This window comes from Xylocopa sonorina, chromosome 8 (assembly GCF_050948175.1).
Source record: "Xylocopa sonorina isolate GNS202 chromosome 8, iyXylSono1_principal, whole genome shotgun sequence".
Classification (NCBI taxonomy): domain Eukaryota; kingdom Metazoa; phylum Arthropoda; class Insecta; order Hymenoptera; family Apidae; genus Xylocopa; species Xylocopa sonorina.
The window spans coordinates 6,466,294-6,483,539 of NC_135200.1; the positions used below are offsets into that span (position 1 = coordinate 6,466,294).

The window sequence follows — 17,246 nt, forward strand, 5'->3', positions numbered from 1 at the left end:
TAAAACGTAACTCGATCGCCGCGTAAACTTTGTAGGCGACCCATTAACTAATTGTTTTCGCTGCGTTACGGTTTCATGGGGGGTAAGTTATGGAAATGAACGGGGCGCGTGCATCAGATATCCATACCGTTCGATTTTCTACGTCTTCGAGTTCGTTCGTCGATAGGAAGGAAGGTGTTTGAAAAAAGAATCGCAGAATGCACATGTATTCGGTCGTTCGCCGATCTTGCTATTGATCGCTAGAGCGTACTTACTCTATTTTCGATATTTCATTTGGTCTGTGATCGTAAATGCTCCGAACATATTTAAAAAATGCACTATTACTAAATTGATTATGGCTTATGCGGTGCAATTTCTTATTGAAAAAAAATAATTTAATGAGGCTCTAAAAAAGTCTATAAAAAGTGAATAAAACATTTATTAATATCAGCTTTCCTTGATACTATAGACCGATTTAAGAGAAAGCTGGAAAAATTGAAGTTTTATGAGAAAATCAATATTACTTCAGCTAACTATAAAGATTTCTTTCTTTTAAGATAAGAACATTCGGCAGGAATTTGAGTAGAATGACAGTGTAACGACGTACCAATTTTGATTGAAATTTGAACCTCGAAATAGTTCTAATCTCGTATAGTTATCGAAAAACCATCAATAAACAAATTTATAGTACTATTTTGGAATAGAACTTCGAAGTCTGGTTCGAAAAATCTTGCTTTTGTGTCAAGAAATGTTTTTACAAAAAATAAAAAGATATTGATTTTTACGAGTTTTTGTTTATTAAAATATATACATATTTCTGTCAAATCAACTGTAAACAAACATATGGAACATTCACGAGCTGATTTGTTTATGAATTTTTGTTTCAGTATTATTTCAACAGAAAAAATTCTATAGAAATGGCAACGCACACGGAGTGGTACGTTTCACGAAAAATATTAATAAACCGATCTCAAATCAGCGATTGTTTTACGAGGACAAGAAACAGCTGGTATTCTCTTATTTGCCACTGCTCGAGAAGTGTAATAAAAGGTATGTCAATTGCAATAAAACACAATCAATATAGTTAAATAAACGAATAATTGATAAAATAATCCATGAACTAAAAAAAAAAAAGGTAACGATAAGCTTTTTTATGATATGAAAGACGTACAGTTGTTACCAGAATGAAATAGCTCTTTTAGATCCGTTTCCAAAAAGCTTCGAAACATCGAAGCATGCATCCCACGAAATTCCGATAAATTTGTCATCCCCAATCACTGCATGCACACAAATGTTACATATTATGTAATTAATAATTCAACGAGAGCACGAGCTGGTAATTTAAATAATTAATTACATTACGGTACACTCTTGGGGGGATGAATTATATATGCATCATAAATTATTTTAAATATAAGCAATCATTCGACGTTTCTTCTCTTTCCTCGGACGCTTTCCCACGCAATTACCTTTCCATGTTCGCTGACGTCAAATTGACGAAACCCCTTACGGTAGTACATTTGTTTTACAAAAGATATTCGTGAGGTGGCAGAAGGTTTTCCACGGACAGAAACATCTTGGCCGTGCATATGCTAATTAAGAAATCCAAATTAGCACGTTCAAATAACATCGATTCAATATTTGCTTCAATGAAAAAATATTGAATCTTTTTTTCCGTTCCATTATTTATACGTAATTATGTGCTAACCACTTATGTGTTATTAGCCAGACAGAAAAAAATACAAATTCTAGTTTCTGTTTATTATTGAAAGTGCTAAATGAGCAAAGAAGGAGAGAGCATACGCGTGAATCATTTCCAGATTTGGGAATAAGCTACCGCGGTGTAAGGCGTTGCGAATCCACCGTTTCACGCGGATTTCGATCGTTTTTACGGAAAAACACTTTCTGACAAATTTTATGTTGTATTTCAAGGAGGTTGTACGTGCGAGTAGTAATCAAATAACATCGAAGGGTGATAGTTGCATGACAGTAAGAACGAATCTTTGTTCTCGTGTATAATCAGGCAGAAAGGAGAGAGAAGGGTAAGTAACGGCATAACAGAAAAAGATGCAACGACAACAGAGTTGTCGTCATTATTATTGAACGAATCAACATCTCGACGGTGTCTTTGATGTGTATATGGTGGCTGAAGCGTGTAACAATGCTTCGAGTGCGGGTCTTTATACGTATTCTCGTGACGAACACTCGCACTGGAGGTACGGCATGCAGCCAGACACACTTGAAAGCGGTCTAAGTTGCGCAGGCGTCTCTTCACCGCATCCTGGTCCCGGTGTGCTTTATGATTATCTTTAAGTAGACCTAACAGCACGTCCTTTCTTCCTTTTACTTGCTGTTAATAACAATTCCTTATTAGTACCACCTATTACTTTGCGTGAGAAATATAAAGGAAAAACAAAAAACCACCTTGCTAGGGTGTAGGCAGCATGACACGCAGTACTCATAAATAGCACAGCACCCTTGGGCATTACACGTTTTACAACTATACCTCTCTCTCTTAACTATAATCGATGTATCCTCATTTTTCATGGAATCCTTCTCTTCCATATTACAGCAGCCATTTGGCAACATTTCCTGTCTAGGGCATACAATACCACGCTCGTCTACTATTAAATCTTTGCCCTATCAAAGTATCAAGACATTAGTAAAAATCATTTAATTAATACTCAGTCCGTCATTTCAGAATTTAATATACCTGAACAGAGTTACGGCAGGGATGAACCACAGTGTCTGTGTCGTTTAAATTTGACATTGCATCCATGTTTAATGCATTCTCGTTTGCTCCTTGCTCGGCAATTGCCATCTGCCACAGTGGTGGTTTACCAGATGCTTTCAATTGTTCCGGTAGTGCATCGTCGTCAGAAATCAAGTCATCATTATTGTCATTAATCATCATGGGATCCATATCGTCAAGATCATTATCCAAAGCTAACATTTTCCTCTGGAGGTTAGACAACATGCCGTTTTAAATTTCGTTAGAAAACTAACATGATCGTTTATGTAAATTTCCATTTATTTATATATATTTCGTTGCTTTCTCTCTATTTACTATTTACCTCGTTACGAAAGAGCGAAAAAGCGCAGTAAGTAAGCGAGAGAGCGAAGATCAGCCCAAGTACGAGGCGCCGTCTAATAATTCTAAATAGGCTGCCACAACTCGGCATTCTTCCCCTTTTTTGCGATTCACCCTCGTGCTTTTATTTGACATTAAATTCTTGATTTTCTTCCCTAACGTATGGTCACAACATGACTGATAAACACATGATTACGTTCCGTTAAATTGTTTGCACAACAAAGTTGTATGGACGTTTAGAAATGTGTAGAGTGGCACAGAATAGATCAAAATGTGACTTGATAGAAAACTGGTCTTCGATGTGATATAAGTTGGTGTGAAAAAAGAATGGGTCCAGAAAAGAAAGCGAAACAGGAGAAAGAGAGAGAGAGAGAGAGGTTATGTTGTTTTCCTTAAGTTCATGGCGGAAATGTTTTGTATACCGCTTACCGACTTTTATACCAAAAAAACTTAATCGTTGGTCACGACATGAACTTTTTGTCGGTCGATTTTACATTCGACGGGGTGAATGCTGTTTTCTTAGAATAAAATTTATCAAATTTTTATCACTGAACGTGCGAGTAATGATACAAGCACCGACGAGGTGTATGGATATTGGATAGACCTCTCATCTTATGGATCCTTGTGCCCCATGTTCTGAATTACCGATCGTGCAGAAAAACCACATGTTTCCTCCTGCCCTCTATATCTCAGAGGGAAGAGTTTAAAAATAACATTTTAATTTATGAGGACGATAAGAAAATGAGATCGAAAGTGGATGAATTGAAGGAAAATGGTAAAACTTATTATACATCTCATAAATAATTAATCTGTTCAATCGCATTATTGTAATTTATTCCCCAAGATTGTCTTCTTCTGCTGTAATAATGAATTTTTCCAGATGAATAAAACGTGAACTTATGCTTCGTTAACTTCAATCGTTATAAATCTGAAAACACTTTGCAGTCCTTCCACTGTTTGAACATTTCTTTTCTTCAAACTTCTTCGACTTACATTACAAGAAAAGTTTATTCAGAACTAGCTACAGAGTAGCTCAATTCTTGATTTGAATATTTCAGGAAGTTCCTGAATAGTTGTGGAATAATTAATCAGTATCAGCTTCCATATTTACCGATAAGAAGTATTCTCTTCCCTTTAGTTTATCTCTCTACAATCTTTACCCTAAGAGTAATATCTTTTGGGGAATATCATTATCAAGGATTCGAGTGTTATGTGCACAGGAATTATTAGAAATTAATTTGATACAATGAAGAAGATTCACAATGAACTCGCACATGTGATCGAGTAAGCATAATTGGATACAGCTGAGAAACGTAAATGCAACCGTACCATATTACATGGTCTACGTAGCGATTTTAAGCAGGCGATAACGTATAAAACGGTAGAAAGACGCGCGCGCCCTTGCATCTTAGTTTGACTGCGATAAAGTAACCAATTAGAAACGAAATTTCAAGTGGTCCGTCACCCCACAAGTGCACGCATCCCCACCAGGAATCGCAGGATCGCAGGGCCTAACGAAACAGTCAGTCTCAACAGGAACTGCGAAGGATCAGGTACTTGTCGATTAATATGGCCGGGAGCGTTGTCGATCGTGATATATTGAATAATAATTATAAGTATCATAACGTGAACATTAGGATAAAGCGATCTTGTGTCGGTTGCAGCTTATTCAGGCCAAGGAACAGGATCGTATTGTGCTTGAAATACTTGTTGTCATGGGTGCAGAGGAAACTCCCGCTGAAAACACTCGACATTTGTAGAAGATGCAGGCACGCGGTGTACAAGGTATTCCTTTTTAAGAGAGATGTCATTTTGAATAAATTTCGTTACAATTATCATGATAATATAAGAAGAAGGTCGAAGATTGTGCCGAAGATTTAGTAAAGAAAAATTTAAACGTAGTGATGTTTTTGTTATCGTGCGGCTTTGCAAGAAGCTTGGTGTGTATTACAAATATATACGCTGACAGGACTAGTCACGCGACTAAACGAACGATCTTCGTTTGTTTGAAACTACGTATAAAGAAAGCTGCACTTCTTTTCTTTGAAATATTAAATCCAACACAAATTCCAGTTATCTTTCATTGATTGCAAGAACGGTCATTTTTATATTCTATTATTTGTTGGTAAATAATGAAAACAAAATTAGATAATACGATAGCAGTATCGTTCTTATTGAGTCCAGTAAATATTTAACTAATCATAAGATCGACATACAACGCAGAGGAGCTAGGAGTCGAGATATCCGGAAGAATCTTAGTTGATAAGGGAAACTGTTCTTAATCATAGGTAGATGCGTTCTTCTAATAACTTCTTATCTTCATAATTTAGAAAGTTTCTAGAATATAAATTCATAAAGCAAGGATAATCGGATATCGTAACAAAAACATTGGGGTCTTAGGATATTAGCAGCAGGTACCTCTTTCTAAGAGAATAGCCGCCTGGAAAAACCCACTCTGTATTCCACCAAAAAACTACTTCAAAAGGATACGTATATAAGAACTGTTTCGACCAGTTTCAGTCACACTGTAACGGTGATAGAAAGTAGTGATAAAAGTAACGTTCTAAAATATTGAATTTTCTTTAGTGTTGAAAGATTGTGTCCATCATTCGTTCTCACGAATTGCTTTTTTTTTCCAATGAAAACTCAAGTGCATATCTCACAATTCTTATCTTCTTCTTCGTTCTTATCTTATTTATAACTCAATAACGACCGTAGGGACATCTTTCGTATAACTGGACAGTTTTCATATGAAATATCTACCTCTTCTTTTTTTTCTGAGAGAAATCACAGAAAGAACTTATTACTTGGGGAAGCAGTATTCTTCCCATTTGATGTGGGTTGTTTAAGGATCATGCTTAGTCATTTATTGCGTAGTGTTTTACTTCCCCTAAAGACTTATATATAGCGTCGATAAATGAAATATAGCGAGGTTATCGTATTGGTCAAGCATTAAAGTTTATAATAAAGTCTGATCGAGCGAATCGAAGAAGAATCTGAAGAGATAAAAGCTTAGTCTCAGTCAGACCTGTACTTTGCATTCTTGGATCATTTTGAAAGGAATAAAATTCAAGAGAAATTGTTTTCTGCTATTATTCAACTATATGATGCATCTTACACGACTAATCGTCTCAGATTAGCCTGACTGCGCACTTTGCTACAGTCATCGAGCGCCAATGGTGACGGTTCACGTAGCATCATTGCAGTTACAAGTTTCGATCAAAGTACGAAAAACAGTAACAGATGAAATGCTATTGGTGCAAAGTAGATAAAATCTATGTTCGGTTAAGTTCGTCAATACGATGACGTAGTACCCTTGTATAAATAGCAGAAGAGGGAGTTCGTTGGATTCAGTGTGAATCGAGCCATGGAAGTGATAACTTTCCAATGAGAAGTGCAAGATAGTTCTAAATTGTCTAGAGTTCTTTCTAGAGTTACTTTCTAGTAATTTTCTATTGGATACGGCAGCAATTTTGTTAACTAATATACTGCATTTACGAAAAACTGAAATATGAATACTAAGTTAACATGATATCGCTACTATTTTAAATTGGTACCATTTTGAAATGTGGAATTAATACAATCGTAGTTAATTTTTTTCATAAATATAGACAGAATGAGATACGGAAAGGATCTATTAACTGCTTCTTCGTTAATTTAATATTTAATATTAAATAAGAGATATTGAATTTCGATCGTTTAAACATTCTCATGACCAATGTACGAATTTCAAGAACATACGTGAAAAACTAAACTTTATTCATCACACATGATATTTTTCTAAAATGAAGTTGACCTTTATCGCCACCGGATGTTCTCTCTTCTTTTACGCATTTCAAACAAAAGATAACTACAGGGATGGAGGGGATTGATCGCAAAAGTTGCCATTGAGGCACGAGAAACAAACTACTCCGGAAATACGTCGCACAGAAATGGCAGCCATGAGACGAGCTTGATATTTTCTTTCATTAGTTGATCGTGTCGTCGAAATAACGGCAATAAATCGTTGAATACCGATCAGGACAGCTTGAGTGCATACGTTTATCGATGTCTTTTATCCTTGCCGTGAATACCGCCAGGGCTCGAATCTCCTAGGCCACTCGAAAAGGCACGCTCGATCCGCAAAAGGAACCAACGGAGACAGTACAGATGCGTCTACTGCGACAATGCCAGAAAACACGCAAACGGAATCTGTTGCGCCGGTGAACTTCGACAACCTCGTGTTGAAACAGTGGCTTCACTCTATTGGACAAGATCGTCGTTGCAAGGTGCTGAAAAAGGTGTGGTTCATTGTTATGATCGAGCCATTTCACGGATCCGCTGAGACGGACATTATTTTTCACGCTATTTAGAAATGGCGTCGCGTCGCGTTACCGTTGCAAAGGGTACCGCGTCATCGTCTCAAAACAAATGAACGTAAATATAAACATCGTTGCTCGATGCTCGACCATTCGTCTTCTATCTTTTCTTTCTTTTTTTTTTTTGCTTTTCATTTTCTCGTCCGAAATTCTCTTAGATGTTTACGATAATGATCAACGATGTCGCAGGAATCTAACCGCATGGCATGGTGGCGATTGTTTCAGTTAAAGGCAGACCTACAGGATCTTGGACTGTCACGAAAACAGGTACACCAAGGCTTGATACAGTTGTCGACGAAACCCCGTGTTTTCCTTACACGGCAGCCACTCTACGAGAGGCATGGGTAAGTTTGCCATCGCTTAGATGATAAATTAACACTAGGACCATTAAAACAGTCGAGATGATTGGGGTTTATCACTTAAAGATTTTATAATGCTACACGGATTCATTTTTCGAGATTATTGATGTAGTTATTTCCTATAACCGAATGTGTTAGATTACTTACAGTATTGTATACAAACTTTCAATTCGGTGAAAGAAGTGTTGTACAAACCGCTCGAAAGGGTGTCTCGACTAAGACTAGTCCAAACACGGTACTTCTTAACTCAGATAATAACCGATCTGTGTTTACTTTACGTGACTTCATCGGTTGAAACACAAATTATGTCATAACGTATCAACAATCTGATGATAAATTTGTGTTATCGACTTTCAAATATGAATACGCAACACTTTATAGTTCCCTATAAACTCTGCGGTGTTTCTGTACAACTAATATTAATTGCGTAACTTTTTTCTTATGCAGTCTCTCGTAGAATCGAATGCAACGCTGAGTAATTCACCAAACGAACGATATATCGACATTTTGAAGCGATCGAAATTTATCGCTTAAAATTAAAAATTTTTTACTATAACTTTGGTACATAGATATGATAATATGTATATTTTATATAAGTTTTATTATAATATTATAATTAATATATGATTTCGTGAAAAGGTGATTATTACGCGTGTATACCGTGCGAATTTCTATTACACGAAATTGAAACTGTTTTTGTAATTGTCAAAAGAATAAATTCTTGAATAAACAGACATATGAAAATCTTTCTTTGGTCTATTTAAAGTATCGAAAGTAAATCTCTCTTGCCAACTGTTATATCGATTAGGAAAAGACCAAGCTACAAATCAAATCGTATTTAAGACATTTCTTTATACGTGCATATAAGAGAACGCGATAAATTATGTAACGAGTGGTACAAGTCTGCTGCTTTATTCATTCTTCAGTAAATACGTGATACATACCTCATTAGTTCACCAATTGAAACTCTCAAGGCGTGCAAGAGATGCCATTTGGAGGGACATTTTTGTGCCTGTGTTGCTAATAATAACGAATAAACGACACCTAACGCCGGAAGAAGCGACATGGCGAAATAAGATAAACGTTTGAAACAGAATGTTATCTGATAGTACGCGGAAATGACCGCGTTTTTTCGTGGAAATGTAATCGTTTGATTATAGTTCTCTCATGGTACTGTTTCGCGTGCGTCGTTCACGATTGTAATATAAAAATGCAATTGTATAAAATGAATCTAGTAGCTGAATTACCTTCGAGTGCTTGAATGTGCTTGAACGCGTGACTAGCTCTTCACCTTTGAAAAAGGTATCTAAAATGGCAAGTTGGAAAAATTCACGAGATTCACTCAAGATCGAACACAAGTAAAATTTTCAAATGTTTTTGATCGTATCTATATAAATGATATTTCATTGCATTAACTTGTTGAACATTATCATTATAATATTAGAAAGAGAAAATTACTTGGAAATTAAGTAAAAATTATAGAATTTTGCATGCGTACCTTCAGTATATTTTATTTTTGTTTCAGTCCAAAGAAGCTGAAAGAAGGAATTGAGGAAGGTGGAAACAATACGATCAATGGATCAGATTCGCCAAAGCAGAGAAACGAAAATGTACATCGACCAGATACATCGGAAATGCTTTTGGAAGGGAATAGTAAACACAACGGGAAAACAGATGCTATAAAGAGATGTAAAGCTATAGCAGGAAATAATCGAATTGCAAGCAAAACTTGTAAATTGGACGATCCACCAGGAATGCTGCACTCTTATGATAAAGCGCCCAAACAGTTTGACAAGCTTACCTCTTCGAAGATGATTGAACATAAGAAGTTATGCAGCAAACGAACTGCTATTATTTCAGCGAATACTGCCTCTAAATTACAAAGTAACGATACGGCTTTAAACGAAAAGTCTGATACACATCAAAATCGTATTAACGGCATCGAAAACGAAAGCGCTCAAATAACGCAGGAAAGTCCAGATTCAGTATCAGACAAAGTTGAGGCAGACACGGTTCAAACCCATGAAAATAAGAAGATTCACTTAAAACTAAATCTAAACTCTTGCTGTAATAAAACGAAGAACGATTGTACAAAGTGCGACGTTTATAGAAAAGTAGACACGGATTCTGCGATATCCTCCACTGATGCGGAATTACGTAGCGATAGTAATGTTCAAGATGTTGAAGTAGATCCTGTACCAAGTAAGAATCGATGTTCCAATTGTGAAGATAACGGAAACGTATCGTCTAATATAGAAGAGAACAAGAGCAGAAGTTCCAATTGTGAAAACAGTGAAAACATATCGCCCGATACTGAGAAGAAAAAGATCGAAGAAGTGCATAAAAGGAAGCTGCAGGAACCGATAACCTCGGACCCTGCGCGGAGGAGGAAGCTTAGCGCGTCCATTGACGAATATGGAAAAACGAATAGGAGAAAGAGAAAAAAGCTAAAGAAAAAGTTCCGTGCGTTTTTTGGGGATTGTGTAAGTATCAGTGAGGATGAGCAAGAACAGACTATTGTAAAACAGAGATTTAAAAGAAAAAGAAATAAAAATTCTGTGGATTCTTGCGATTCTGGGGTGTATTTCGCGGAGGGAAATTGCCAAACGGAACTACCAGAAATAGATGTAGATAGTAGTAAAAGTATTGAAGAAGAAACGCTATCGAAGAACGATGAGCAAAATAATAATATAGATTCGAATGATATTCAGGTATCTGTAGCTGAAGAGAATAAAAACGTCGAATTTGACCCTGTAAAAGATATACACGATTCATCGCGTAATGAGGATGAAGCACCAACGCAAGAATTGGAAACGAGCAAGGCAACAGAAAAAGAAGACACTCAATTGAATGAAGTATCTCAAAATAGATTAAGAGTTCTGTCTAGTGCAGAATTAGGTTCTAGATGGTGTCCTACACCTATAAATACTGTTTCATCTACTGCCCCGGAGCTTCCAATTACGACCGCAACTACAATATCGGAAGCTCCCTTCAAATGTACCACTTCTACTCCTACATTACTAACACAAACGGTATCTGCAACGACTGTGATTACTACATCTATACCTACCGTTACTGTTGAAACAACACGTCCTGACAATAAAAGGAGCAGCATAGATTTATCATTTGCTGAATACGTGTACGTTACATTCGTAAAGATATCGAATATAATTAAAAGTATACGCTTACCATCGGTTATCAGTTTGAATTATAACAAGTTATTATACATGGAGTTTGAGAAACTAAGAAAAACATTGAATACTGATAATTATGTTGAATTAACGGAGGCAGTTATTTGCATGCTCAATACTAGATTGTCAGTAGTTCCGATGGTATCTTTGGAAGAGTTATTTCGTTATGCGCCAACTATCAAGTCTTTATATATCCATTGCTCCCAGAAACTACTTACTGCGGTAAATAATTCTAATCAGTGTCAAACTGTGATACCTACAGTTGTTTCGGATCAAATGACGTTGAATCAAAATGCACGCTGCAACGCGCAAATATCAGCTTACGGACAAAGTATGAGCAGTAGTAGTCCTATACAATCTATGTTGCAATATCTACTTTCTGTGCCTCCTAAGCGGATTGAATCAACTATGATTACTACTTTTAAGCAACCTCAGAATTTTCAAGAAGAAATGGTTCTACATTCACAAAATCGAACATCTATAAATGCTGTTTCTAAAGAACCTCAGCAAAATTTACAAGAGAAAGTGATTCTGCAATCACAAAGTCAAACATCTGTAAATGTTGCCTCTAAAGAACCTCAGCAAAATTTGCAAGAGAAAGAGATTTTACAATCAAAAAATCAGACACCTACGAATATAGTTTCTAAAGATTTTCAACAAAATTTGAAAGAGAAGGTGGTGGTTCTGCAAAATCAGATACCCATAAATCCTGCTTCTGAACAAGTTAAACAGAATCTTCAAGAAAAAGTAGCTTTACAGCCACGATGTAGTCACAGTAATAGTTCCGTTATTACTAATAGTAACGCTACACAACAACGATACAACTTGAAAATGCAAGCCCAAAGAACTTTTGTCCAACAAAAAATTCAAAATCCTTACTTTGTCACACCGGTATCGAATATGCACTCTACTCAATCTTTTTCTTCGCAACACTCCGTGTTTTCCGTTAATAGTATTAATCAGCAAGCAAGAAGACATATTCCTGGACCAGTTATGAATGCGCCATTTATAAATCAACAATACATTTCACAGAATATGTTTATGCCACAAGTAAATACATTGTATAATGTATCTAACTATTCAGTACAAAAAACTATAAACTCAGTGGATATAAATATGCCTAATTTAATGTTGCGTCCTGTGACTCAACCATACCAACATATTTATCGGCAACCCGTTCACAACATATCGCAGGGGATCCAGCTGCAAACTGCCCCGCAACATCTACCGTCAGACTACATACCAAAACCTGTACAAGTCATGTTTCCGGTAAATGTACCTTATTCTGTGCCAAAGAATACAAAAAAAAAAGGACAAACACGTAAAAAAGTATCGTCAAAAGTACAAATGAACTTATCAAATCATGTGCCTGAACAACTCATTTCATCTCAACACATACAGAATACACACAGTCGGAAAAAGCAAAACTCTCAAATCTCATTAGAGTCAATGACTAAATGGTTTGATGTATTAAAATATCTTTCTGATATTCAAAAACTAATGTTACTGCAACAAATCGACTTCTATTTTGGTTGTACAGCATGGCTACAACAACAGTTCACGGCGTATCAATGGCAAAAAATTAATTTGCAGAGATCTTTCTTACTTAATTTTCAAACACTTCTAAAACACCTGCTAGAGAAAACTGTGACCGAACTTTTGCGAAGAGAATCCCAAGGCAAGACGTTCGAAAAAAATATACTTACGAATATAAGAATTGAAGCCCCGAAAGTGGTGCAAATTATAGTAAAGGAGAATGAAGAAATACAATGCCAGGTTGAAGTTTCCAAAACTGACCAACAGACAAATAATGTCGATCATAGTTGCACAACGAGTGAAGAAAATTTAAATGTTATAACACAAAATCAGTCTGGAAAAGCACACGAGGCGACAGATACTTTACAAAATAAAAAGCTACCAGGTGAAGCAGAGGAATCCGAAGCATCAAATAAGGAGATACAAAAGGATAAAACGCTAGAGATGACAGTTCAGTTACCGAAAAGTAATTCTCCAGTTAAACCGATTCTAGAGAATGAAACATCAGTCATTGACATCCAAAAAAAGAATGAAGTAGGAAAGGAATTAGAAAACTCAAAGAATATACACGTTACACATATCGAAGAAAAAAGTTTAAAAAAACTACAAGTAGAAGAAAATAGTTCTCAAATATCTGAAAAATCATCTGTAGCACCAGACATGCACCTACCTAACAAAGATACATTATGCCAAACAAGTTCACATTTAGTTACCGTAGAAATTTCTTCGAATAACGACCAAGTAACTGTTATCGACACTAACGTTGTTGACGAAAACAAATCGATGAATAATGCACTTCAGGAACGTGAAGTAGTTCAGGAAGAAGAATTTCATCATACTGATAAATCATTTGTGGAAAATGCTAGCTGTGCAATATCAACAACATCTTCATCTAAAACTCTAGACAATATTGGATGCTTTGATAACATAGATATCAATAAATGTTCATTGAAAAATACTAGTACATCTCATATTACCAATATTAGGAGCATATCATTAAAAGCATTCGAAGATATAGAAAATGTTGACAATGCTGCTAATAACATCACAGAAGGAAATATAGAGGAGGAAGAAATAAAAGTATGTTTATTTTGTGGTAGACCTAGCATTGTAGCATGTTCAATCTGTTTAGAAGCTAAATATTGCTCTAAAAAATGCTCAGAACTACATTGGGAAGTTCATTATAAAGACTGTACACCTGTGGAAAGAAGTGTGTATTTATAAATGAAGAGTTTTGTTACATTACTTCATTTTTTATGATAAAATGTGCTCTTATCATGACTCTGTTATGTTAAACAGTATTTATTGTTGCTGTTTTTTTCCTACTAGAGCATAAATATGTTAATATAGATTTTTTCTATATAATCAACAATTTTATAAATTATTACTTTTCTAAAAAAAAGGATTAAAATATAAAAAAATCTATTGTACTTAAAAGTAAGAAGTAAATTTCTTTTATAAACTAATATTACATGAAACTGAATTATACATTTATTATGTGTAGCTTCTTTTCCTTCGCTGAACATGGCTTTTGGTCAGGGGCATGTACATATTCAGAATATATTTCATTTTGCTCATTTATTTTGTCTATTACCAATATTAAGTAATACAATTTGAACACATGTACAGAATGGACCAACTAGATATTAATATTATTCTATAAACTACTGAACGTCTTACTCTTCCCAACCGATACCAGGTACATAATTTACTTTGGGATTATGGAAAAGTGAGTGTTTACCATCACCCCATGGAAAAGGCTACAAAAGAAGCAAAAGTAGTTAAATGTGTGATAGTTTTATTTTAATAATCTTCAATTTTACCTTTGCATTCTTACCTTATTCATAATTTTCAGATATGGCATCGGGACGAACTCCGGCCGTTCGTGTTCTTCTTCTTCTTTATGCTTCAAATAAACGTTAAGCATCGAAAGCGCTATCGCTGGCAAGCCCACAAAATAGCTAATATTTTTCCATAAGTTCTCGCTGGCTAAAATTATGTAGAGTTAAAGATTATTCTTATGTAACGTATGATTCTAACCTATACCGGTTTTAAATTTCTGCATACGTACTCTAATAACGAATGCACATACATATACCACATTTTGTTTGTAATTTTGTAACGGAGCGAAAGAGGAGTAATGCTCTTTACGTAAAAGCAAGGTATTGAAGACAAAGAAATGTTGCGAGCAATGTCGCCTTTTGTCTGCACGTCAATTATTTCGTTCTGTTGCGACCAATCCTTGAATAGAATTTTTCTGTAACTTACCCTCCCCGGTAGAATGTGATCGTTGTTCTACTGTTTGTACAACCACTTCGTCCATAGCCCGTGCAGTGGTATGAAAACCACGGGCAAATTGTCCACCTCGAAGGAGCCTTGCCATTTCGTGATCAATGCAGCTACTGTGCTACGAACTTTCTTCTTCTTGCGCTGCAACTCAACAATTGTCAAACGTAACTGCTTCGATTCTCTAAAGATGCCGCTCTCAGTGTTTCTTCATCGCTGTAGAGACAGCGTTACTCGTGGTTGATAAGTCGATCAACTATCAGCTAGAATTGCAAGGATCTCGAGAGAAAATTTTCACATCGATTCACTTTACTTGGATGGATAATAATTAATAAGAGTATGTAATTTTTAAGCGATTACGATGAGCGATCGACACAAATAAAAATATATTAGAAATAGGCCAGACTAGCGTAGAACGATACGTTCGAATGAAATGTTTACAAGTTTAATTAAGCAGGTGTTTATACTTCGCGACAGAATGAAAAATCAATCGACTTCATTCCTTAGCGAAGAGGATTGAAGCGTGAATGTTTCTACAGTATAAATTCAGTTCCGTAACCACTGAGCAACTTCGAAGTCTTTAACATATTGCACTAGTCTGGAATGGAAATATTGTAGACTGTTTTCATTAATGAAAACAAATCGTTTAACGTCGGTATGTTAGTTTTACGGGGAGGAGTAGTATTTACAAGAAAACAGGCCCATCCTTGTGCGTCAGCTGTTTTACAGCTGTTTAACGTTAGGTCACGTGGTAGCCTATCCGTCAGTTTGATTTGTAATGATTTAAATCGTGCGTCGCGGTATCGAACAGGATGATACTGTTTTTGTTTTTCTTTTCGATTTAATTAGGAAAATGTTAATTCGTTATTACGATATGCAGTACTATTTCTAATGCTATTGCACAAAATTAGTATAACATAAAATAGAAAGGTATTTCCCATTTAAATTCGTCGCTATTGTAAGCAATGTGATCAAAAGTGCGTAGTTGTATGAAATCTTAAAATTTATAATAGATGTTACAGTAATTTAATATAATTAATTAATAGATGAAGCTTTAACGTATAATATTGGTTTATCTATTAAAAAGAAAAAGTTGTAATTCGTTCCTAGAGTTATTAGAATGCCTATGCAGAAGTATAAGTATACTTATATATGTATATATGTGTACTACATAGTTATATATGTACGCATATAATAATTTATTTTTACAATTAATCATTTCATTAAGGAGATATTTAACTTTAAAGTATTTTTAGTCATTCTATACTAAAAGATATAGGATGTGTTTTATAACACATTTGATGTATATAAATAAATGATCGCGAGAATTAAATGATTATTTACTATGCCTATTTAGTCGAAATAGTTAGCTGTTAAATGGTATATGACATTTTTCAGCTCGAATGGGTAATTCTTCCACCAAGAATAATTATCAGAATCATCAAAAATATACTAGTCAGGTATATATTGCACAGAACTGTTATAACCTATATATATAACAATTCAAACATATATAATTTCAATAATATTGTTGATAAGACCAATTAATTAAATGTCTTTGTACCTTAATTGATAAAGATTAATCAAATATTGTTATATGTTTTTTTTTTATATAGTATAGTCTTAGTGATATAATTGGAGGAAGTTGTATCGGGTCCACACAGTCTTCGCACAAGGAAATTAAATCATGGTCTCGTGCTTCTTGCAGAAGGTAGTTTTAGTATCTCATTATTTTTTATTGCATTTAGGTACGTCATATATGTAGATGTATATATAAATAACAAATGTTTGATGTTATAGCTGGAGTATAGGCACCTTGTACGATCCATTAGGCACCTCAAAAACGTTATGGCCTGTATCGCGTTCTCAAGCTATGTTCCTCCCAGAATTTCAAATAAGACAAATACCTTTACACAATGCTTACACATTTTTAAGCGTAATAGCGAAAGGAGCTTACGGGAAGGTATATAAAATTCAGAAACAAGATACAGGACAATTTTTTGCTTTAAAAGTGATTAGCAAGGCCAAAGTCGTGGCTGAAAATGGTGTGATGCAGGCTAAACAGGAAGTACGTATACTATAAAATATTCTTTCATTATGTATGGTATTCTAATTACCATTTATATTCAATTCTAGGTGTCTATACAAAAGTTGGTCGGTCATCATCCATTCATACTTGATTGCAGTTATAGGTGGCAAGGAAGAAAGACATTATATATTTGTAAGTTTATTACCATTGTATTATTATCAACTCTTATTAGATACATTTTTCACTATCTATTGATTTCAGTGACTGATTATATGAGCGGAGGAGAATTATTTTCATTAGTTAAACAATGTGGTCCCCTACCTGAAAATATAGTTAGAATACATGTAGCAGAAGTTGCTTTAGCCATTGGTAAGTATAAATAATTTTGTATTAATACCAAAATATGGAATAGAATTT

General features: G+C 35.1%; 4 protein-coding genes across 7 annotated transcripts in view; 2 read left to right on the forward strand and 2 right to left on the reverse strand.

Moving 5' to 3' along the window:
- Positions 1-1,882: 1,882 nt before the first annotated feature.
- Positions 1,883-3,695, reverse strand: LOC143426363 (SREBP regulating gene protein). Of its 3 annotated transcripts, none has more exons than XM_076899794.1 (5): positions 3,500-3,695; positions 3,054-3,247; positions 2,693-2,938; positions 2,401-2,619; positions 1,883-2,329 (listed from the first exon to the last, which is right to left on the reverse strand). In XM_076899794.1, the coding sequence occupies exons 2-5, from the start codon at positions 3,159-3,161 to the stop codon at positions 1,907-1,909; spliced, it is 996 nt and encodes a 331-aa protein (XP_076755909.1). In that variant the 5' UTR covers positions 3,162-3,247; positions 3,500-3,695; the 3' UTR covers positions 1,883-1,906. The 3 variants fall into 3 exon arrangements, with proteins under 3 accessions (XP_076755909.1, XP_076755910.1, XP_076755911.1); XM_076899796.1 differs by having other exon boundaries at positions 1,887-2,329; positions 2,404-2,619; positions 3,500-3,690; XM_076899795.1 differs by lacking the exon at positions 3,500-3,695 and having other exon boundaries at positions 3,054-3,453.
- A 937-nt stretch (positions 3,696-4,632) lies between these two features.
- LOC143426411 (uncharacterized) lies at positions 4,633-13,914 on the forward strand. The gene is made up of 4 exons (XM_076899857.1): positions 4,633-4,855; positions 7,654-7,772; positions 9,313-11,606; positions 11,679-13,914. The coding sequence occupies exons 1-4, from the start codon at positions 4,640-4,642 to the stop codon at positions 13,736-13,738; spliced, it is 4,689 nt and encodes a 1,562-aa protein (XP_076755972.1). The 5' UTR covers positions 4,633-4,639; the 3' UTR covers positions 13,739-13,914.
- A 163-nt stretch (positions 13,915-14,077) lies between these two features.
- LOC143425908 (cytochrome c oxidase subunit 6A1, mitochondrial) lies at positions 14,078-14,941 on the reverse strand. Its single transcript, XM_076898973.1, has 3 exons — positions 14,783-14,941; positions 14,352-14,503; positions 14,078-14,274 (listed from the first exon to the last, which is right to left on the reverse strand). Exons 1-3 carry the CDS (start codon positions 14,895-14,897, stop codon positions 14,191-14,193), a joined length of 351 nt encoding a protein of 116 aa, XP_076755088.1. The 5' UTR covers positions 14,898-14,941; the 3' UTR covers positions 14,078-14,190.
- Positions 14,942-15,058: 117 nt separating this feature from the next.
- S6kl (ribosomal protein S6 kinase like) overlaps positions 15,059-17,246 on the forward strand; it is a 58,916-nt gene continuing 56,728 nt past the window's right edge. Inside the window, exons 1-6 of one of the 2 annotated variants that reach the window (XM_076899847.1) lie at positions 15,059-15,137; positions 16,199-16,260; positions 16,417-16,511; positions 16,601-16,868; positions 16,937-17,021; positions 17,091-17,198. In XM_076899847.1, the coding sequence (XP_076755962.1) occupies positions 16,204-16,260; positions 16,417-16,511; positions 16,601-16,868; positions 16,937-17,021; positions 17,091-17,198 (613 nt within the window). In that variant the 5' untranslated portion in view covers positions 15,059-15,137; positions 16,199-16,203. Of the gene's footprint in view, positions 15,138-16,125; positions 16,261-16,416; positions 16,512-16,600; positions 16,869-16,936; positions 17,022-17,090; positions 17,199-17,246 lie in introns of those variants that run through there. The other variant, XM_076899846.1, reaches the window with a different exon arrangement.

Coding starts and splice junctions, on each gene's coding strand:
- LOC143426363 (XM_076899794.1), bottom strand. CDS start 3,161: ATGCCGAGTTGTGGCAGCCTATTTAGAATTATTAGACGGCGCCTCGTA. Junction 2,620..2,692: donor CCTGCCGTAACTCTGTTCAG/GTATATTAAATT, acceptor ATACTTTGATAG/GGCAAAGATTTAATAGTAGA. Junction 2,330..2,400: donor GCCTACACCCTAGCAAGGTG/GTTTTTTGTTTT, acceptor TGTTATTAACAG/CAAGTAAAAGGAAGAAAGGA.
- LOC143426411 (XM_076899857.1), top strand. CDS start 4,640: ATGGCCGGGAGCGTTGTCGATCGTGATATATTGAATAATAATTATAAG. Junction 4,856..7,653: donor GCAGGCACGCGGTGTACAAG/GTATTCCTTTTT, acceptor CGATTGTTTCAG/TTAAAGGCAGACCTACAGGA. Junction 11,607..11,678: donor ACAATCAAAAAATCAGACAC/CTACGAATATAG, acceptor AAAATCAGATAC/CCATAAATCCTGCTTCTGAA.
- LOC143425908 (XM_076898973.1), bottom strand. CDS start 14,897: ATGGCAAGGCTCCTTCGAGGTGGACAATTTGCCCGTGGTTTTCATACC. Junction 14,504..14,782: donor ATCACATTCTACCGGGGAGG/GTAAGTTACAGA, acceptor ACATAATTTTAG/CCAGCGAGAACTTATGGAAA. Junction 14,275..14,351: donor ATCTGAAAATTATGAATAAG/GTAAGAATGCAA, acceptor CTTCTTTTGTAG/CCTTTTCCATGGGGTGATGG.